Raw genomic sequence first — 22619 nt, forward strand, 5'->3', positions numbered from 1 at the left:
GCTCTGGCGAGCCAGAGCTGCACACGGAAACGCCGTTTACCTTCCCGCTGGTAAGCGGTCCCTATTTATCTACTTGCACCTGGGGGTGCTTTCGAACTGCTAGGTTGGCAGGCGCTGGGACCGAGCAGCGGGAGCGCACCCCGCCACAGGGATTCGAACCGCCGACCTTTCGATCGGCAAGTCCTAGGCGCTGAGGCTTTAACCCACAGTGCCACCTGCGTCCCCTCTATGCACCGCTAGCAGGCGCTAAACCGCATCGCGCACGAAGATTAGTTTCGGAGCAAACTTCCCTAGGATAGGATCGCCCTGCGGCCGGGCGGCTCACCGTTTTAAGAATTAATTTGCGAATTGTGTTCTGTTTGCATTTTGTTGTTGCTGCTCCAGAGAACTCCTGATATGAGGCGATAACCATAAAATGTAGCAAATAAATAAATGAGAGCCCCCCCCCCCGCCCCTTTAAACACACCGGGACTTTTCTTCGTAAACACGCACCGTTTCCCGCTCATTTAACAAAGGGGGGGGGATCACCCTCCAGGTGGAGGGGCCCGTTACCCCACCCGGCCGCATTTACTGACATATAAAAACACGTGCCAGGACTTACTTATTAAAGATACAAAAGAATCCGAGACCTGGGAGAAGAGTTGATGGAAGAAGACTGGAAGAAATTTAAAGACTATCTGCAGAAACACTGTAAAATTATTGTTAAAATGATGTTGGATTGAAAATAAGTGGCATTAGCAACAAAGTTAATAAGAATATTCAAAAATGAATTGATAAGAGATGGAAATATAGAGTTATAATAGGTTAAGATATAGAGTTAAGATAAATGAAAGAGGGCAAGGACTTGCTGATTTGATTATGTAAATCAAATACATAAAGGGGAGGTGAGAGGAGGTCAAGGAAACAAGCAAATGAGTTTAAAGTTATAAAAAACGGATTTGTTTTTAATTTTTTCTTATTTTCTTTTTGTCCTTTGTATGTTGTATTTTTATTTTTCCTTTTTCTTTTTTCATTTATTTTTGTACTTACGCTTTTGTAAAACTTTAAGAAATATTTCTTTAAAAAAAACAAAAAACAAAAACAAAAGGAAAAGCACCAAGTAAACTGGTAACAACTTCGGAAAGAGAACCCAAGGCATCTTTGCCATCCCCTTTAAGGCGGGAAGGCAGGACCGGCGGCGGCGGCACTCCTCCTCCTTATTTGTCCTCCGGCACCATTTTCCCGGCCGGCCAGGTTGCCCCCTCCCCTTTAAGGCGGTTGTTTTGGGGCGGGGCCGCGCGGCTGCCGGTGCCGCAGTGCCTGCCGGGAAGGATGTGAGGCCGCCGGTGGCTGGAGAAAGAGCAGAAGCGGCGGCGGCGAAGGCGGCGCGCGCAGGTGCGTTGCGTCGTGTCGGCTGAGGTGCTGAGGTGGTGGGCGGTGGGCCTCCTCGGTCGGCAGAGCCCCTCATATATGGTGGAAACGAGGGGGTGGGTGGGTGTTCGCGCCGAGAGTGAGGTGAGGGGGGGGTCAGGTAAGGAGTCATCCTCCCCCCCCCAAGTAAAAGCTCCCTATAGGATGAAAATGAGGGGTGGGTGGGTGGTCGTTCGTCGAGTCGTCGTCGTCCCCCCCCCCAAGCAAAAGGCTACCTGAGTGGCTGGTTGGTTGGGCAGGGATTCTCCCTTCTGCCATGTAAAAGCCTTCCCCCCCCCACGCCAATAGGGTGGAAACAAGAGGTGGGGGGGTCATGCCGAGAGGGCCCCCCCCCCGCTTAGGGTGAAAAGGAGGGAGGGTGGCAGCCCAGGATATAAGTGAGAAGTGGCCTGTCAGACAGCCCCCTCCCCAGGATGAAATGCGGGGTGACTGGTGGGATACTTGAGCCAAAACTGCCCCTTGCAGAAGATGAAGATGAGGGGGCGGCCAGGTGGGTGAGCGAATTCCCACAGCAGAGGAATGTATGGTGTTTCTACCCCCCCCCCTAAGTAAATTGTGGTCCTTCCTTCTCAAAGCTTCCTCCAACGGTGGTCAGGTGGAGGACTGGTGGGCGAGTTCCTTCAGATTGTTATAAGGGCTTCTCAAGAAGAAGCCAATGGGGCAGGCAGAGGAGACCCCCACCAATTTCATAAAGGTGCCCGCAGAAACACACATTATGAGTGGGGGGGGGTTAGCGGGGGGGTGAGTTATCCCAGACGAAAGAGAGGGACCTAAGATAGATGTTCCTTTGCATTTCCAAAAAGATGGGGGGTGAGATGGAGTGGGCAAGGACAAAGCCTCCTTAAATGGAGGGATGAGTTTTCCCAAGCCAGAAGAATGAGGAATGTGGTTAGAGGGGAGCCAAAACAGGGTTGGGTATTTAGAAGTTGGGGGGAGCTAATTAGACACTCTTTTGAAAGGATGAGGGCCTCTCTAAACCAAAAGGGGTTCCTTCCACCAGCTGGATGAGGAGTTGGTCAGGAGGTGAGTCCTCTCAAGACAAGAGGTACTCAAGAAAAGGAGAGCATAATTCCCCAAAAGGAAGGTAGTTGGGTAGGTAGAAGAGGGGACCCCCTAAGTCCCTCATAAACACTGAAATGTCAGAAGAGGCTTTTGCAAATCTTCAGCTAGCAGGAATAGAGTAGAGGGAGATAGAAGTTATTAGAGTTCTCTCGATAAAAAAAGAGTGGAGGGGCACTATTGTAGCAAGTGGCTGCAGAGTGTCCAAAATATGGGACCTAATGTATTGTGTGTATCTTTGGGGGGGGGGAGTGAGGATACCTTGTGGGTTGATTTGAGACAACCCCCCTTCAAGGAAAGGGTGATGGACGTAAAGTGTGGCACTCCCCCCCGCCCTGCCACAAAGTAAGCATGGATGAAAATGCTTCTGGAGTTGAAGTAGAGAATCCCCTTTAAGATGGTGGAGTTTCAGAAACTTTTACCCCAGAAAGAAGAGATGGAGGCTCCCAGGATTGGGGGAGGTGATGTGTGAAGGTGAGAAGATATTTGAATAGCAGGAGATCCACCTGCAGAAGGGCATTTGCTGGGCCACCAGAGAAGAGGAATGGAGAGTTGTATACATCATTGTTCTGCTGCAGTGACTCTTGTATCTTCCGTCTATTTTAAATTTTTTTTGAATATATAATATAAACCACCTTGGGAACTTGGGTTAGTAGGCAGGTATAAATACTCCTAAATAAAAATAAAGAAAAGAGCAAGGAGTTCCCTTTCAAAAAGTGAGACAGGTGTCTAGGGAGGTGATGAAGGAGAAGGGAATCGCCCTCCTTCCTGCCTTACCATAAGAGGGTGGGAGGCATCATTAGGATCTCCACAAAGTTAAAATGGAGGTTAAGGTAGTACCCTACCTTCAGTATGATCAAAGAGAGGAGAGACTTGATGTACCTTGAAGGAGCACAGTCAAGGCCTGCAGAGGAGGAAGGAGGCATGTTGCTAACCGGTTGGACAAAGACTGCTGAGAGAAAAGGAGGCATGGTGGGTTGGTTAAGAAGTTGGGAAAAGAAGGGGGAAAAGCAGGAAGATTGAACACCCCCCCAATAAATTAGAGGGATTCTGCAATGCCTCAAAGGCATAGAGAAGGTAACTCAATCAATGAGATTATCCTCCTAAAGGTTTAAGGGGTGGTTGGAATAGGTGAGAGGGGTGAACCCCATAATTCATGAAGACTACCAGCCTGAAGATCAGGCTAGGGAGACAACCCAGTCTGATTGGAGATGAGGAGAAGATGAAGCAGATAATATTGAATGAATTAGGACATCTTGAACATCAGAGGACAGAAACAAGCTGGGTTAGGGGGAGTGGAACCTCAACTCTTTTTAAAAAATCTGTGAAGGCCTCAGAGTCAGTACCATTTCAATGCTGTGGAAAGAACTCAAGTATAAGGGGAGAAATTTGAGAGGGTGGAACGACAAAGTAGTCCCATGTCCCCCAATTCCCAGAAATAATCCAAGGCTGAAAGGAAGGGTGTCTGGGCAAGTGGTGTTTTTATAGGCCAAGAATTCTGGAAAAGCACATAGGAGGCTCTTGAGGACTTGGCTATATCTCCCTTGCATCTTACACTTGATTTTGGAGGTGCTTCTCTACAGTTGTGTGGGCCTAACGTGTGTGTGTGTGTGTGTGTGTGTGTGCGCGCGCGCACCTTGAGCCTGTGTGATCATACAGCAAGGAAGGGCCATCTGTTCAGAAGTTCAGGTCTTGCTTCTTCCTTTTTTTCTTTGTTGTGATCTTCATCAGAAATCCTGACTATCCAGTTTCTTGAAATGACGGACATGCTTGTTTCTTGGTAAAGAGGGATTTCCTTTAAACAAAATCAAAGATGAAAAGAGTACAGAGGTCTCTACTTTTGCCCTTAAAAAGCCTCAGAGTGGAAAATCAAATCTGCAGAATACTTTACAACTGAGGTGGGTGGGTTTGTGCGAAAGAACAGATACGCAAAGCTTCCCTGCCCTTCGTGATGTGGAGTGGATGGGTGGATATTTATTGTGTCCCCCTCTCCCTTTTTTTTTTTTGCTTCTGTATCTGCCCTAGGTAAATAGCAGATCCTATAAAATGGGAGATACTGCCCAAAGTTCCTTGAAATATTCTGAAACCTCTGGCCGAAAGCATTTCCTTCCTTATTTCAAGGGGCGGGGATGTTACGTTGCACCAGTCCATCATTCATCCTTTCCTCTTGATAAAGAGAATGCTAAAAGGGCAATGGAAAGGAGATTGAAAATAAAAGGGTAGGCTGAGAGGGAGAAATCCTTTTATAAACAGATATGACCGGGGACGACGACGACAGAGCACACTTCGTTCATATTTGGGCAGGGGTCAGTGCAGTTCTCATCATTTGGATACAAGGACTTCTGAGTTTCAGCTCTTTTTCAGATCAAGTAGAGACGGGCAAAGTGAGTTCTTAGAAATGGCAGTCTGGTAACTTAAAGGGAAAAGAAGTGTGTCTGGTTCTATCCTGCGTGTGCGTGGGAGAGGTTAAAGCGATCCCTATTGCGCTGCGGCTTCGGTTTGGTTTGCTGGGCACGGGACTCCACGCCGCATTGCGTCTCGATTGCTGGGGCCTGAGCCAGCCACCTACTGGGGGAGCCGGGAAATGCAATGACAGCCGGACAGGAGGAAAAAAGGGGGGGTTCTCTGCCCCTCTTCTCTCCCTGCCCCTCCCGCTTTTCCTTTCCCTCATCTCAAAAATGGTAGAAATAGAAAAGGTTCAGAAGAGGCCAACTGAGAAGATCAAGGGGGGGGGTGAAGTGACTCCCCTATGAGGAAAGATTCAGCATTTGGGACGTTTTGAGTTGGAGAAAAAAGCCGAGGAAGAGGTGGCACGATAGAAGTTTAGAAAAATCATGCCTGGTGTGGAGAAAGTGGACGGAGAAAAGTTTTTCTCCTTCTCTCATAACACTAGAATTCGTGGACATCCAATGATGCTGAATGTTCAGTTGGGGGAAAAGAAAGTCCTCTTTCACGCAGCGCATAGTGGAACTGTGCTACTCGCTCCCCCAGGAGGCAGGCATGGCAACCAACTTGGGTCGCTTTCAAAGAAGATTGGATAACTTCATGGAGGAGAGGGCTATCAGAGGCTGCTAGCAATGGAGGCTATGCTCTGCCTCTATGGGTAGGCAAACTAAGGCCCAGGGGCCGTATCCGGCCCAATCACCTTGTAAATCCAGCCCGCGGACGGTCCGGGAATCAGCATGTTTTTACATGAGTAGAATGTGTGCTTTTATTTAAAATGCATCTCTGGGTTATTTATGGGGCATAGGAATTCGTTCATCCCCCCCCCTTTCAAAATATAATCCGGCCCCCCACAAGGTCTGAGGGACAGTGGACCGGCCTCCTGCTGACCCCGGTTTGCTGACCCCGGCTAGAGTCAAAGGCTGTGATTCTTCTGAATACCGGTTGCAGGAGAGAGTGCACTTGTTCTCAGGTCCTGCTTGCAGGTTTCCCATAGGCATCTGGGCAGCCACTGTGAGAACAGGATGCTGGACTAGATGGGCCATTGTCCTGATCCAACAGGCTCTGATGTTCTTTGATTCCTGAAATGCTGGGCGGGGGGGGGGGTGCAACTGCACCTTCTGCCAGACCTTTTTCCTCATTCATGATGGGGCTGTGACTCATCGCCCCCGTGTTGTAACTACAACCATTCCAAAGTTGAACTCGAGCATACCTAACAGGTTCTGGTGCTCAGCTTGGCTTCAAATTAAACCCCACCCTGTGCCACATCCTTGCCGCAGGTATGCAAAGTTCAGGTGTCATCTGGGTCACTTAGAGCACAGTCCTTTGCACTCCTGAAGTCAAATCCCACTGTGGTTGTTTGATGGTAGGGTTGCTCCCTTGTAAGTATGTTTTAGGATTGCTGCCTAAGGGTACGAGTGGCTCCCCCATGTGGGAACAGCAGGTAATAATGTTCCTTTTCATGTGCCTATGCTTTAGAATAGGGTTTCCCAAACTTTGCTGTTTTTGGACTACAACTCCCATCATCATCACTGACCACTCATCCTGCTAGCTAGGGATGACCTTCCAACAAGCCTTTTAAACAGAGATTAAGATCCCAGTTTCCATCTATATTAGAACTGTTTTTAAGAAGTTCTCATTGTTTTATTACTTGTCTGTTTGCCACCATGGGCTCCTTGGGGTGGAAGGGTGGGATGTGAATTTAATTAATAATAAGAATTACTTAATCCATAAAAATTCACATGTTCACTTGTATACCAGCAAAAGTCATGTATTTCCTCTAAGACAAGAAAACCAACTTGTGCAATGCTTCTGCGCTTTCTTTTTCAGTCTAACCTACCTCACAGGATTGTTGTCAGGAGGGGCCATGTGTGCTACCTTGACCTACTTTGAGGAAGAGTGTGATAGAGCCATCATTATTAAAACAAATAAAACAAGCCTGGTTTAGTGGACCTATTCCAACTCCACCATATTCTTTTCTTTCTCTCTCTCTCTCGCTTTGTGAAGGCTCAGTGATGGCGACCATGTTGTACCCCCGTGAGGAGAAGCTGGAGAAGATGAGCCAGGATGAGATTGTGTTGGGCACCAAGGCAGTGGTGCAAGGCCTGGAGACACTGCGCACTGAGCATCACTCGCTGCTGGCTGCCCTTCTCGACACCGTCAACCGCCTGGAGCAGCAGCATGAAACAAGCGCTGCCCAGGAGAAGGCCAGCCTCTTGCGCAAATCTCTGGAAGCCATTGAGCTGGGCCTTGGGGAGGCTCAGGTAACAGCCACTAGTTTAGGGATGAGGAACCCTGTGGCAGTGGCGTAGCGTGGGTTGTCAGCACCCGGGGCAAAGCAAGTAATTTGCGCCCCCTAACCCATGGATTTGCGCCCCCTAACCTGTGGATTTGCGCCCCCTAACCCTAACCCCCAGATGTTGCACCCGGTGCGGCCGGCCCCCCGCTGCACCCCCCACACTACGCCACTGCCCTGTGGGCCCTTTGGATGTTTGGATGCAGAGAAATGGTGGGAGGAACCAGCTAGGGGGAAGAAGGCTGAGAGGCTGGGAGGTGATGGCGGCATAACGATGAGTGGTTAGAGGAAGAGGACTGGGAAGAAGAGCTGAAGAAGGTAACGGCTTAGTGAGCTGGGAGAGTCTGTGGCAGAGAGAAGCTCAGAATCAAAGATAGAAGCTGAAGCAGGAAAGTGGGATGAGGGAGGCCAAGAGGCAGAGATAAGTCAGGCTGGTGAAGTGTCACAGGTGTCCCTCCCACCTGCTGTAACAAGCTCCCCTCCCCCCCTTGTCTTCCAGAACCAGAAGAGTCATGAAAAGCGTGGAGAGGTTGGCTGCACGCAGGCGCAGTCTCCGATTGTTTGGGAAAAGCCTTGGAGAGGAGGAGATCTAGATGGCTGTGGGGAGGTGGAGACCTTTAGTTCCATGGAGTAAGGCCTAGAGGGAATGAATGGCTGCCCTCGTTAGGCCTGGTGCTTAGCCAAGTCTGCAAAGATCATGTTTTTACTAATAAAGAGTTAACACCAACTTTCAACTGAGTGACTTACTGGATCACTCGGTGCCTGCTGAGCTGACTGGGGTTGAGTCCCAGCAGTATCTGGAGGGCCAGAGTGCCGCTAACACAAGGGTTCCTGGGGCTTTGTCACCTGTGTTCCCTTTCCTAGTTGGAATTTCACAGGCCTGTGTTCACACTAAGTCTCCGGTTACAGGTGATCATTGCCCTCTCCAGTCACCTGAGCGCGGTGGAGTCGGAGAAGCAGAAGCTGCGTGCTCAGGTGCGGCGCCTGGTGCAGGAGAACCAGTGGCTGCGCGATGAGCTGGCTGGGACCCAGCAGAAGTTGCAGCGGAGCGAGCAGTCCGTGGCCCAGCTGGAGGAGGAGAAGAAGCACCTGGAGTTCATGAACCAGATTAAGAAATTTGATGATGATGTTTCGCCATCGGTGAGCCTTCTCTTTTTCTTCTGATTTCTCTCAACCCTACGCTCTCCTACTCGTGACCCTCCATATTTAGAGAATGAGCTGCACTTACAATGTCCACCAACCTAGATGGCTTTAAAAGCGGGTGATTGGTTATTTGTTTCCTGCCCTTTGCCCGAAGGTCCCAAGGCAGATTGCAGCACTAAAACACAAGAGCAATTTAAAACAATTTAACATCATACAAATAAGGTATGTCTTAAAAGCACAGAACTCAATTGTCAAAGGCCCCTAAACCTCTGAGGGCAGAGGAATTGCCAAGGTGGCCCCCTTTGCCATTCTCAGCAGCCGAGAGAGATCTGTAGGGAAGGAGGCGGTATTATAGGTACTTGGGGCCTAAGTCATGTAGGGCTTTAAATATTAATATGAGCACCTTGAATTGGATGCAGAAACAAACACAGGCAGACAGATTTGTGAACGATAAGGTTACCAGGCAAAACCATACCTCTTCACCCAGGCCTTTGGCTTTTAAACTGGCGGGGGGGGGGGAGAGTATTGCTTTTGTTTACTACGTTCTGTACTGTTGTGTTTTTATATTGTAAACCACCTTGTGATCCTTGGATGAAGGGTGGTATAAAATGTAATTAATTAATAAAATAAAATAAAAGTCACAGTGGCTGTGTTCTTCCTCCTTGTACCTGAGAGAGCCCGGTATCTGTGCACAGTTCTGCTCACCTCACCAAGAATATTGTAGAGCTGGAAAAGGTTCAGAAAAATGGCAACGGAAATGATCAACAGGTTGGAGCAACTCCCCTGTGAGAAAAGGCTACAACGTTCAGGGCTTTTTAAGTTTAGAGAAAAGGCGAGTAGGAGAAGACATAATAGAGGTATATAAAATTAGACATGGAGTGGAGAAAATGGGTAAAGAGAAGTCCCGCTCCAGCCCTCTCAACAGTAGCATCTACCTTAAATCAGGGGTCGAGGAACCTGGGGCTGTCTGGATGTTGTCAGACTCCCATCAGCCCCAGCCAGCATGGACAATGATTAAGGATTATGGGAGTTGTAGTCTGGTAATATCTAGCGGGCCAAAGGTTCCCCCATCCTTGCTATACATAAACGTCAGCAAATTGGGAGTGGAACACTGCAGGTTCAGCAATCCCCAAGGACTGAATCAGAGGTGTCAGCTTTGGTGATTAGGATGGTGTTGGGCATTCTTACCATTTCCTTTTGCCTTCGAAACGGTAGGAGCGTTTCAATCCCTGATTGTCTTTTTTCTTTCTGCCTAGGATGAGAAGAATGGGGAGACGGGCAAAGACTCCTTGGATGATCTGTTCCCGAACGATGATGACCAGGGACAAGGTGAGCTACCTTGGGTTAAGTAGACCATTCTGATCCAGCAAGTCAGTTTGTACGGCAAGGAGTCAGAATACTAGAGATAGTGGCCTTCAGATTGCAGCATTTTAGTCTAAGCTGTAATAACTGCATGAGGACTAGAAGGGAGGGAACATCTAGAAGGTACAGGAGTAAAAAGTACAAGACATAGACAAACTCTAAAGTTGTTGGACGTCTACCAAAATTTGAGGAAACTAAAAATGTTCAGGGTTGTAGGCAGTGCTAGTCCTGCTTGGGGTAGATCCATTGAAATTAAGAGACATGACTAACTTAGGCCTGTTAATTCCAGTAGGTCTACTCTGAGTAAAACTTAGTTGGGCATCACCCCATGTCTAGCAAACATAAATACTTTTCAATATCTCAACCACAAATAGGTTGGTTAATATACTCTGACAGAAGAAAGGAATGATCATTTATTTAGTTGAAAGCAGTTTCGCCCTGCGCTTCGTCTGAAAAGGCTGCTAGAGCAGTTTACGTATCAGTAGCAAACAAGACAATCCCTGTGCCTCATGTGTACAGCATTAAAAGACCCAACACAAAGTGAAAAGGGGGAGGGAAGGGAGAGGAGAGGAGAATATGCAAACTCAGGCCCCTTGTCCCGTGCATTTACCAAATTCTTAGGCTGACTTCTCTTCCCTCACATAGCTCTTAATTCCAGCCATGAAACACTGTGATTATATAAATTCCATAGGATGATGGTGCATTATGTGGAGAAGTCTGCTAGCTCTCTGTCCTAAGCCTGCCGCCTATTCATTTTAAGTGTGTGTAGGTGTTTGTGTTTGCAGGTGTATATACACCTGCTTTGAGTGTGTATGTATAGCATACTGAAGAACTGCTTTGTGGAGGGTGTGGGCAGCAGATCCCACCCCTTTTGATGATGTCAATGTATTTCTGCAGGGCAGACGCATGGTAGTGGAGACGCAGCAGCCCAACATGGTGGTTATGAGATTCCGGCACGGCTGCGGACACTCCACAACCTGGTGATCCAATATGCTTCCCAGGGGCGCTACGAGGTGGCTGTACCGCTCTGCAAGCAAGCATTGGAGGATCTTGAGAAGACCTCAGGACATGACCACCCCGATGTGGCTACCATGCTGAATATTCTTGCTCTGGTTTACAGGTGTGAGGCTTGGCTGACTTGGGCTGAGGGCAGGGGAATGCTTTTTGACCTTAGATCTAACTTGGACATGCAGAGAAAGCATGTGGAACTGCCCCGCTGAGACTGTATCTCTTTAGGCTGCCGTTACTGAATTGCTTATTTGCAGGCTCTCTTAAGCTGAAAGAATAGAAACTCAGAAAAGCTCCATGCATTTGGAAAGTTAGCTTGTCAGGAAGATGACTAGCTTTCCAAGTTCCTTGGAGAACAGTATTCAGACATGATCAGAAGCCACCCCCTAGCCTGACAATGTGCAGTCTAGAAAGGACTGTACCCCATGCCTTTTGTGTACTGTACATTCAGATGTGGGCGTTTATCATTTTATGTTCTTAATCGCATTTATAAACAGCTTCATATATATTTTTTAATCTATACCGCATAAAAATGAAAAATATAATCAGAACAAAAGTACAACCTGAAACCAATAAAACAGCAGTCTAAAGACTTGTAAAAGCATATTAAAAACAAATGAAACAAAAATTCAGAGCATTCAGTTCCATAAAAATGGGCCCAGTCTTATGGGTCAGGGAAAGCCACTCAGGTCCCTGGCCACAGCCTTCTGCACCAACTGCAGCTTCTGGACCAATCACATGGGACGCCCTGCGTAGAGCTCATTACAGTAGTCCAGTCATGAGGTTCCCAACACATTGAATCACAGTGGCTAAGCTACCTCTGTCGAGGAAAGGGCATAGTTGGTGCACCAGCCTGAACTGGTAATAGGCACTCCTTGCTTTGGAATTCTCTCTGGCCAAAATAATAACTTATTTTTCTTCCTGCCAGGGACCAAAATAAGTACAAGGAGGCTGCTCATCTTCTCAATGATGCCTTGGCCATCCGGGAGAAGACCTTGGGAAAGGACCACCCTGCCGTAAGCACCCTGATTTTTTGCAAACCACTTTGAGGTCTTTTTTTTAAGACAATCAAGCAGTGTATAAATTTTATTAAATAAATAAATCATTTCAGAGCCTCTAGCAGAAACCATTTGGATGCTTGAGGTTCCCCCTCCCCCTTGATAACGATGAGGACTAGCACTTTAGATCTTCGCCTCCTTTTTCTTTAATGGATCACCTTTGATTCTGAATCTGCTAAAAGGGTAAAGGGACCCCTGACCATTAGGTACAGTCGTGACCAACTCTGGGGTTGCGGCGCTCATCTCGCTTTATTGGCCGAGGGAGCCGGCGTACAGCTTCCGGGTCATGTGGCCAGCATGACTAAGCCGCTTCTGGCGAACCAGAGCAGCGCATGGAAACGCCGTTTACCTTCCCACCGGAGCGGTACCTATTTATCTACTTGCACTTTGATGTGCTTTCGAACTGCTAGGTTGGCAGGAGCAGGGACAGAGCAACAGGAGCTCACCTCATCGCGGGGATTCAAACCGCCAGCCTTCTGATTGGCAAGTCCTAAGCTCTGTGGTTTAACCCACAGCATCACCCGTGTCCCCTGAATCTGCTAGCCTGCTGTGATATCCTGTTTTGAAGTAGACTTTAGAGGTTCACACAGCAATCATATCCTAGAGCTTTGAGTTGTACAATGTACTTTTTCATCCTTAGGTGGCTGCTACCCTCAACAATCTGGCTGTGCTGTACGGTAAGCGGGGCAAGTATAAGGAGGCAGAACCGCTGTGCAAGAGGGCTCTGGAGATCCGAGAGAAGGTACTTAAAGAAGGCCGCTACAGGCAGCAATACTTGGGGCATATCCCACCCACCCCGGTGCTTTCTTTTTCTGCAGAAAATTTGCAGTTTCCAAAGTTCATCAGTTACAATGCATGGATGCTAACTATGAACACAATATAAGGCAAGCTTCTCAGTGATCAGGTTTTTAGCTTGTACTAAATTCAAATAAGATGAACATGGTAAATTAAATCACTTTCTAGGATATCGTAATGGTTCCCCAATGCAAACTGAAATTTTTCTGATGCAAGTTACCCTGATCTGCGTGGGGAAAATGTTCAGGATATAAACAAATAAAATATGAAATCAAACAATACTATTAAACAGAACAAAATGCTGGAAGATCTGATAAGTCCGTGGCCTGCAGAGCCTGTGGGTTATGGCTTCACCCTCCCCACTCCACACACCTTTGTTGCTGTTCTGTTGTCAGGGATCTTCATCCCCACCCTTTTGCTCAAAGTCATTTTCCCTTGACAAAAGTTAAAATACATGCACTACGCTTGTTAAACAAGTTGCTTCTATTTAACCCTGTCTCTTCCAGGCTGTCTGTTTCCCCACCCCCACCCCGCTCTTCATTGTCTGCTGTCTTCCTTTATTCAGAACATTGAGGACTAGAATCTTATTTGGAAGCGTGGCCATATCTCAGTGGTAGAGCATCTGCTTTGCATGCAGAAGGCCCCAGGTTCAATCCTCAGTGGCATTGTCAGGGTATAACCCTTGCTGCCAGTCAGATGGGATGAATAGCCTGATCTGGTTTAAAGTAATTTCCTATGTGAAATTGATGGTTTGGGCGATCAGCACTGGGAACTGGGATTTGGCAATAACATGGGCAAACTTTGCTTTCTTTCTTTTTAAGTGATCAGTGTCTCCTCTTCCCAACCTCCCAGGTGCTGGGGAAGTACCACCCAGATGTGGCCAAGCAGCTCAACAACTTGGCTCTCCTTTGCCAGAACCAGGGCAAGTACGAGGAGGTTCAGTACTACTACCGCCGCGCCCTGGAGATCTATGAGTCTCGCCTTGGGCCAGATGACCCCAATGTGGCCAAAACTAAAAACAACCTGGTGAGAGGGGTTGATTGGAAAAGTCCAAGAGAAACCTTTGGGGGTGTGGGGATGGTTTAAGCGGGGGGGGGGGGGGTGGAATCTATGCTAAGCAGTTTTCTTCCATGCCAGATTTTGGTTGGACTACAACTCCCATCATCCCCTGACACCTTAGCCAATGTTTAGGGATGATGGGAGCTTTAGTCCAAACAACAGGGGGCCCAAGGCTGAAGCACACTGATAGCATGCTATAAAGTTTGTATTAAATGCTTTAAAGTTCGTATTAACTTTGCGACATTTAACAGTGTGGTGTTTACTGTAGGGCCTGGGGCCCCCAGCGCTCTGGATGTTGGTGGACTACAACTCCCAGCAATCCCAGCCAGCAGGGGGTGATGGGAGTTTTAGTTCAATGTCTCCTAGACAATGGCAGCTTCTGTAGCCCCTGATTTGCATAGTGCCTTTGTTACATCAGTGCCTTTGTGCTGGGGGGAAGAAGGGAGGCAGGAAGGCAACTTCCAGTTGCCCCTGGAGCCCTTCCATCCTCCTCCCCTGCCTACTCCTGATTGGTGTCTTTCTGCTGTTTTACTTTGCAATCATTGGCCATGCCACTGGAAGACAGGTTAATCCCCTGACTGACCACCTGGATGAATAATGGTCTGTGCAGTCTGCCTCTTCTCTCTGCAAGAGAAAGGGCAGCACTTCATAGAGTTATGCTGCTAGTAGAGAATCCTGGTGTATGTAATATCCAGCTTTTGCTAGGCATCGATGCTTCCTGATCCCTGTTGCCACAGCCTGTTCCTCTGACCTCAGAATATGTCCCCACAGGCCTCCTGCTACCTCAAACAAGGCAAATACAAGGACGCTGAGGCCCTCTACAAGGAGATCCTGACCCGAGCACACGAGAGAGAGTTCGGCTCAGTCAATGGTGAGTGCAGGAACAGGTGGTGGAGCCTCATGTGTACAGAGGAGGGTTGCTTCCTTTTATTTTATGCATTTCAGGTCTGGGGCAGGAAAAGACACAGCTGGGACAAAAGGGGGGTTGTGGCTGCTGTCAATCAGCTGATCAGGGACACCGCTAAAAGCATATCCTTTGCCAACGCTGACCATCAGCCTTTGCCCACATGGTTTTAATGACTTTTTTTGTTGTTTTGTTATTACATTTCTATCCCCTCTTTCCTCTAAGCTCAAGCTGGCATACACAGTTCTCCCCTTTCTCCCCTTTTCCCCTCTCACAGCAACCCTGTGAGGTTGGTTAGGCTGAGAGCGTGACTGGCAAATTGGTTGGTGCATTGAAATGTGGATATTTCATAACCCTCCCACCCAACCGCCCTGAGTTTTATTTATAATTATGCAAATGTACAAGAAATATTTTTAATGTCCTGAGGAGTCCCACAAGGTGGACTGCTGGTCTGCCCTGGTTCAAGGCAGGTTCTTCACTGCTGTAAGTTCTTTTCTGTTCTCCCCCAACCACCGTTCTTTGTAGGAGAGAATAAGCCGATCTGGATGCATGCAGAAGAGCGAGAGGAAAGCAAGGTACCTCTGCATTGGGAGGGAGAAGGGAACCCGACTTTCCCTTGGGGGTGGATCCAAGCCGTCTGACACACCCCCTGCCCTTTAACCTTTAACCCTGCCTCCCCCTTAGGAGAAGCGCAAGGAGAAAGACAGCGCCCCCTACGGGGAGTATGGCAGCTGGTACAAAGCCTGCAAGGTGGACAGGTAAGGGGTAGCCCCTTTTCTTTTTAAAAAGGTTTTTAAAAGGTTGCTCCTGGCTTTGAGTTGGGGCCAGGAGCTTGAAGTGAAAGAGAAGCCAGAGACTTAAGAAGAAGAAGAGTGAAATTGCTGCTGCTACAAGTTAAGGCTGACATAGTTTCCTTATTTTACAATGGTTAGGATTCATTGACTGTCTTGATAAGACGAGTGAACTTAAGTACATAAGAAGAGCTCTGCTGGATTAGGTCAGTGGCCCATCTAGTCTCACAGTGGCCAATGAGATGCCCATGGGAAACCCGTAAGCAGGATCCAATCACAAGAGCCCTCGCTGTTCCTGTGGTTTCCAGCAACTGGTACTTAACTGTGTGATCTAACAGGTGGCTTTTACAACTTATCATTTAAGATAGTTTCTGCATAAAGGAACCAACGCAAGTATTGGCAACAGTAATTGGCAACAGTAATGCAGAGAAAAGGCTGGAGCAAAGTGTAGGAACAGCATAGGTGACCAATTGCTGGGCGAAGCAATCCAGTGGTTTAAACTTAGACCATATTTTAGCCCAGTGTGTCTCTTAACACAGTAGCTTTAACTAATTTAACTGTAATTATATTAGAACAGTTATAAGATGCATAAATGACGATTGATTTTTATTTTTTTTAAAGACACGAATTTGACCATTTAATGGAAACTTTATTTTGTGAAAAGTTCCTTAAGAGGACAGCAAAAGTGCAAGGGGTATAAAGAATGCTCTTGACCTATCTGTCTTTGCATTCTCCTTTCCACCCACAGCCCCACAGTCAACACGACTCTGAAAAGCTTGGGTGCTCTCTACCGGCGCCAGGGAAAATTGGAGGCTGCAGAGACGCTGGAGGAGTGTGCCCAGAAAACCCGCAAGCAGGCAAGTGCTGCATCATGGTGGTTAGTGGTAGAAGGATAGGCAGAACCTGCCCAGCTGTTAGGCAGGGTGAGGCCGCTGCTTCAGACAGAAGAAAACCCCCAGGTGGAACGCTCACGGGTGCCCTGCTGCCATCAGTACTGATTTGGGGCAAGATTGCAGCCATTTGGAATGAGATCTCACCCAAACTCATTCGAGATCTTGTGTGCTCCGCAAGTTCTCGAGTGATTTTGGGTGAGATCTCGCCCCAAATCAGCGCTGATGGTGGTGCTATTTTGATGCGGCAGGGTGTGCAGTGGCGACAGAGCAGGCAGTGGCAGCAGAAGCAAGGCAAAGCAGCACTTATCGTTTCACACACACTGCCCCTGAGGATAGGCAGTGTTGTTCCAGCAGTGGGACGGAAATGTGTGCTGGGGGATATTAAAAAAATTCTGCTCCCGCCTGCTGGCTTAAATAGGCCATCTGGCTTTTGGATGCCCCAGTAGATAATCTCTGTATTCCAAGTAGGGCATGGACGCTATTAACCAGAGCAAGGTTGTAGAACTACTGAAGGATGGGAACCGCTCCGAGCACCGATCAAACTGCGAGGGGGTCCTCAGCTCCAACAAGTGTGAAAACGGGATTGACCCAGAAGACAGAGCGGCTGAGTGGTCCGGGGTAAGAAGCAGCAAAACCTTACAATTTAATCCTAAAATGGAGGACACTTCAGTGTAATCCTATCCAACAAGGTGTGGGGAGTCTTTGGCGCACGGGCCCTGTGTTTAGGCTTCCCTTCAAGGAATGTGCTTGGCCTCTCTGGGAACAGGATGCTGATTTAGACATTTGGTGCTGATCCCTTTTCTTCTTTTCTCCCCACCTTCCCAGGCTGGCTCCGGAGCCTTGCGACGCAGCGGCTCCTTTGGGAAGCTGCGTGACGCCCTGCGACGAAGCAGCGAGATGCTGGTGAAGAAGCTGCAGGGGAGCAGCCCGCAGGAGCCCCGGAACCCAGGGTAAGTCTTCCGTCTAGTGGCTCTGCTTTGGGATCTGGGGTGGGCAGGATCTGCTGCAGACCCAAGGTCTAGCCAGCCCAATATTTTTTATTATTGTTTCAGCAGTATATAGCTAGCTGCATGTCTCTGGGAAAACTCACAACCAGGTCATGAAGGCAACACCCTTAGTGAATATCAAAAGGGGCTGTGTCTCAACTGCCTTGCATGCAGAAGGTCCCAGGTTCAATCCCTGGTATCTTCAGGCAGACCTGGAAATTTCACATGCCTGAAACCCTAGAGAAGGCCATAGATCAGTGACCAAAAGGCCTAACTCCTTTGGCACTTATTTTTTTGTCTCCCTGCAGGATGAAGCGGGCCAGTTCTCTCAACTTCCTCAACAAGAGCGTGGAAGAGGAGGCAAGCCAGGTATACACACAGACTTCAAATCGCAGCCCGCCTCTCTCTCCCTTCTGAGTTGTTTCTCTGTTGGGTAGGGGAAGGAAGTGTGGTTACTGAGACATCACAGGATGTTCTTTCCCAACCACTTCCAAAGCCCTGATTGAAAGGGCAGAGCAGGGACCCACCCAGAAGCACACCAGGCAACCTCATATACAAGGGATAGCAATTTATGTTGCATCTCTGTAATGAAATCCAGTGCAGATGCGCCACAGAATTGTCCACGTCTAGCAGAGGCTGATTGGGAGAAGGCACATTCAGATCAAAAGATCATGCAGAGGCACAGCAAACAGACTCATCCACCCAAAACTGGGTGCTTTAGATCATGGGTAGGCAAACTAAGGCCCAGGAGCTGGATCCGGCCCAGTCGCCTTCTAAATCCAGCCTGCAGACGGTCCGGGAATCAGTATGTTTTTATATGAGTAGAATGTGGCCTTTTATTTAAAATGCATCTCTGAGTTATTTGTGGGGCATAGGAATTTGTTCATTCCCCCCCCCCTTCAAAATATAGTCCGGTTCCCCACAAGGTCTGAGGGACAGTGGACTGGCCCCCAGCTGAAAAAGTTTGCTGACCCCTGCTTTAAATTTTTGGGAGCCTTCAAGGCAGAGGTAGCCAATGCAGTGTTTTCCAGATGTGGAAATACAACTCCCATCAGCCTTAGTCAACATAGCCAAGGGCCAGGGATGATGTTTATAAAGCCCTGGCTTTTGAGTGGCTGGCCTGTTCTACAAAAGTATGCCTTGCACCCATAGCTCCACCCACTGGCATGTGTTGTTGTCCCCATGAATGGTTGCCCACAAGGCAGTGCAGCCCTCTGGCTGAAAAAGGTCCCCCATCCCTGCTCTGACATGTTGACCGTTGTCTCCCTTTACCTTTTCCAGGCATCCAGTAGTCTATCTGACAGCCGTGGCCTTAGCGCCAGCAATGTAGACCTCTCTCGGCGGAACTCTCTGCTGGCGTGAGGATCAGCTTGGCCTGCACCTACGTTGCATTGTTGAAGACCTGGGCCACGTCCGACCTTCTGCCTTCTCTCTCTTCTCTCTCTCTGTACTGCTCTGCCTGTGACCACTTGCCCCCATGTCTAGCAGAAGAAGAATCGCCCACCCCCTGGTTACAGGGATGTCCCGTCACAATTTGCCCTGTGTGGAGCAGTGTGCACTTTCTCACACACTTTCTCACACGTGTGCATGCACTCACGCATGCGCACACACACACACACACACACACAGCCAATGTCTTCCTCTCCACTGCAGCATGCTGCTGTCACCCTCGTTGTTGTACTTTGCTACTGGAAAAGAAACTGTAGTTTGCTAGGGTGAGTGTGGCTCTTAACTCTGCCATCTGTCCATCTCCTCTGCCAGCAGTTTAGCTTCTTGTAAAGGATAAGGTGATCCCACCTGCGCCAAGGAACCCCTAGGCTGCACTCCTCATGCATATACTGTATGCACTATATGTTTTTCAAGTGCCCCCTTCCTGTGAATGCTAAGAATGTATCTCTTTTGGTGGGGAGGAGGAATCTGTGTCTTTCAGAACCCCTCCCCCCAAAAAAATGAGTGGGCAGAGAGAGGCTTCTTACAGTGCTCCTAAATAAGCAATGCTATGCCCTACTGTAGCAAACCTCTGAGAAAACTGTGCCTGGGCTGAATTACCCAAAAATTCAGTTTGATTTGCTTGTCCCCAGAAGAGGAAGAATTGCAATTCCCAGGGCACCTATAGTTACCCTTTGCCATGTGAAGTCTCTTTTCTTTTCCCGCTGTGGTCTTCTCCTCATCTCTTTGCTTTGCATTCTTGTTTTGGCCTCAGGGAATTGCTGTTCCTTTTTGAAGTCCCAACCCCCACCTATGCACTTCTTTTCCGCCATTTTTTTCTCTTCTCCTCTTCTCTACCCAACCTCCCCAGTCTCTACTCTGCTTATGTACAGCAGCCTCTTAAGAATTCTTTCACTTTCCATAGCTATTTTGCCGGGTCGGGGCTGTGTCATTTGTGCACAGAACAGCTGTTGCCAGTTTTGCCCTTTCCCTCTCCAACCTCCCTAAAATAGTTTAGGGCCAGGGGAAGAAGGCAGCTGTGGAGTCTATCTCCACAGTTTCCTGTGTCATGGAGGCTGGTGATGTCACGCTAGCAAAACCACCACCCACTCTCTTCTATCAACAAAACTTGACCACATGGCATTTGCTGTTTCCTCTTCCTTCTGGACTGAGCAACAGCAAAGCATTGTGAAGCAGGAATGGCTGGCCTTCAGCGCTGGACGTTGCACTTTCTGGGTCATTCTACACTGGACAACAAATTTCCCTGGAATGTTTGTCTCTGTTTCTATCAGACCGATGCACGGGAGTGCATTGTAGGGGACTGTGGATTCCAGGCATTTTCTGTCTGTTGGGAGGAGTATGGCATTGGGAGCATGAAGGTATGGGTGATGGATGGTGGAAATTAAAGTTCTTGTAATAATCCCCATAAATCAGTGCTGGAAAATATTAGCCCAACCCCTCACTCTATCGTGTGACCTTATTAAAAATCACGTTAGACCTGTAAGCACTATAAATGGAGCTGCCTTATTTCCTGGTGAAGGTTTTAAGCTGCAGCTGCAACCTGGCATGTGTGGCGGAAGAGTAAGGAATTTGAGCCATTCTCTCAGTGGCAGCCAAGCTTGCCCCCTCCATGTGACGTTGGACTTCAACCCCAGTCATCCCTGACCATTGGACTTGCTGATGGGGAATTGGGAGTCCAGCAGTGCTTGGGGGGAGATCACCACTTCTGTTCTAAATTGACCCACCCCTCCAGGAGAGCTTTCTCCTTTGAGTTTGCTGCTATCCTAGAGTTTCTAGGCCAGGATCTGTGTGCCTTTTAGTAGCTGTTTTAAGAGGCGAGCATTTCAGTGGTTGCAAATTCTCCATTCTGCCTCGGTCGGGAGGCAAACTCGGCTGGCATTGCTCCTTCCTGCACAGCTATTAAAAAGCATGGGTGGGGGTCCTTGCAGTTTAAAGCTGGCGACTTTCCTTTGCCTCTTCATTAGTTGCTCTCTTAGCTCAGTATTTAAGCGAGAAAATGTTATTTAAACCAACAAAAAAGACAATAATACAACCAGGCCCTCTCACCTGACTGTATCCCTCTCTTTCAGGAAAGTACATACAAATGGGCAGGGCCCAGAGCGACTTAACATCGAGTGAGGGGGGTGGGGTGGATAGCCTGATAGCTGCTCTGGGGTGGGATGGGCTGAGATGAAGGGAATAAATGAGATGGGGCAAATTTTGCTCTGTATTTAATGATGTTGCTGTAGAAAACATAATAATAAAAAAATGAAAGCTCCTTACTGTACCTGGTTTTCTCTTTCCTGCTTCTCTGGTAGTCAACTTTGCCCCATTCTTTTAAGGTCACATCCACACCATACAGTTAAAGCACTATTATTCCGCTTTTAAGTGTCATGGAGAATCCTTGGAACTGTAGTTTAAGGGTGCTGAGTACGGTAGCTTTGGAAGGTCAAAAGCCTTAACAAATTACTGCTCCCAGGATTCTTTGGGGGAAGAAGCCATGATATAAGAGTGCTATAAACTATGTGTGGGTGTGACCTTTATCGCAATTGTAAAAGCCATCACGGTTTCACATTCCCAGCATGTTCACACGCCTGTCTCAGCAACGTCTTTGCTGACTCGGTCACGTCCACAAAATGGAAGATGGCAGGATCCCCACGGACATGCTCTGTGGGGAGCTGGCTTCAGCCACCAGGCCCGTTGGCAGACCCAGCTGCTTCCAAAGATGTCTGCAAACGTGACATGAAGGCTGGCAACATTAGCCCTGCCGTGTGGAAATCCCTTGCAGTTGACCACAGCTGCTGGAGACAGACAGGTTGTGTGTCCATAGCAGTGAGCAGAGGAGGAATGACCACTGGGAGGAGCGCAGAGAGAAGAAACGCCATATTGTGCCTGCATCAGAAGAACTGGTTGCCTTCATCTGCCTAACCTGCAACAAAACATGTCACTCATGTATTTGATCTCTAAAGCCATAGCAAGCACTGTAACTCTCACAACAGTTTGGCTTCACACTTGAAGGCGCCCTCTTCCATTGCTTCCCATGACAGGTGGATGCCAACAAGGAACGACTGCCAACAAGGATCAGCTGCCCTGAGGAAGACTTAGTTGGAGGTGTGTGCCTGCGAGTAGCTTACAGCAAAGAAGCTGACAAAGGAGTGAGGGGAGAGATAAACTGGATGATTCTAGAGAAAAGCAAGCCATGGGTTAGATTGGTTGACAATGACTATACAACTTGTTAAGGGTGTTAAATTGGGTGTTAAAAGTCCTGTAGAAAAGTGGGATGTATTCATAGTGGGGTGGGTTGCTGACCTAGGAGTCTTATCTGGTGCCTCCAAAGCTTTTGTAGAACCCGCCCCCCTTTTCCCATTTTTAAGTCCTATTGCAATTACTGAGGCTTAATCCCAGGTGAACTACGGTATATGGAATTATGTATAGAATTGCACCCTTTGGGCAAGGAAGTGTGTGTGTCTATGTGTACAGGGAACTCTCAACTTATGCACGTTTAACTTGTGCACATTCAGCTTTATGTGCTTGGCAATTGATAAAAAATAAAAGGAGGTGGGCTTCTGGGATGGGGGGGGAACTGCAATCCCACCTGCCATTGCACCCAATATGTTTTGACTATATGCAATTTTGGCTGAATCTGCTATCCCTGGGACGTAACCCCCACATAAGTTGAGAGTTACCTGTATGTGTGTGTGTGTGTATATATATATATATATATATATATATATATATATATGCAGGTTTTGGTGTCCTCGGGTGTCTTCCCGTGTAAAAGTTGGGGTGTCTAGGCGACGTTTCGACGAGGTCTCACTCGTCATCTTCAGGCTGGTGCTTTCGGCTTCTTGTTACTGGAACAGAGCGGGATCTCAATGTTTGAGTTCCTATAAATACTGTAGAGGGGGTGTGGTGTCTAGCCTCCAATGTTCTGGGCAGAGAGGAAGTTCCCAGGCTAGTGTGCCTTTTCTTCTTTTGTTCCTTA

At 48.1% G+C, this 22619-nt stretch overlaps 1 protein-coding gene across 5 annotated transcripts; it reads left to right on the forward strand.

The window, feature by feature from the left end:
* The first annotated feature begins 1164 nt into the window (after positions 1–1164).
* Positions 1165–20912, forward strand: KLC2 (kinesin light chain 2). 5 transcript variants are annotated; one of them, XM_083715730.1, is made up of 16 exons: positions 1165–1374; positions 6925–7175; positions 8117–8347; positions 9607–9679; positions 10610–10832; positions 11649–11736; positions 12419–12520; positions 13426–13599; positions 14404–14503; positions 15062–15111; positions 15221–15294; positions 16076–16184; positions 16689–16838; positions 17046–17170; positions 17515–17575; positions 18488–20912. In XM_083715730.1, exons 2-16 carry the CDS (start codon positions 6927–6929, stop codon positions 18566–18568), a joined length of 1890 nt encoding a protein of 629 aa, XP_083571856.1. In that variant the 5' UTR covers positions 1165–1374; positions 6925–6926; the 3' UTR covers positions 18569–20912. The 5 variants fall into 5 exon arrangements, with proteins under 5 accessions (XP_083571856.1, XP_083571858.1, XP_083571854.1 ...); XM_083715732.1 differs by having other exon boundaries at positions 1314–1374; positions 6919–7175; XM_083715728.1 differs by lacking the exon at positions 1165–1374 and adding an exon at positions 1435–1489 and having other exon boundaries at positions 6919–7175.
* Positions 20913–22619: the final 1707 nt, after the last annotated feature.

This window comes from Podarcis gaigeae (genome assembly GCF_964106915.1).
Source record: "Podarcis gaigeae genome assembly, chromosome: 16".
In the NCBI taxonomy this organism is placed as follows: domain Eukaryota; kingdom Metazoa; phylum Chordata; class Lepidosauria; order Squamata; family Lacertidae; genus Podarcis; species Podarcis gaigeae.

Bases quoted from the DNA above. Each gene is read 5' to 3' on its own strand.
- KLC2 (XM_083715728.1), top strand. From the start codon at position 1,450: ATGGTGGAAACGAGGGGGTGGGTGGGTGTTCGCGCCGAGA. The intron at 7,176-8,116 runs GTAACAGCCACT...CTCCGGTTACAG, and splicing joins TGGGCCTTGGGGAGGCTCAG to GTGATCATTGCCCTCTCCAG. The intron at 11,737-12,418 runs GTAAGCACCCTG...TTTCATCCTTAG, and splicing joins TGGGAAAGGACCACCCTGCC to GTGGCTGCTACCCTCAACAA.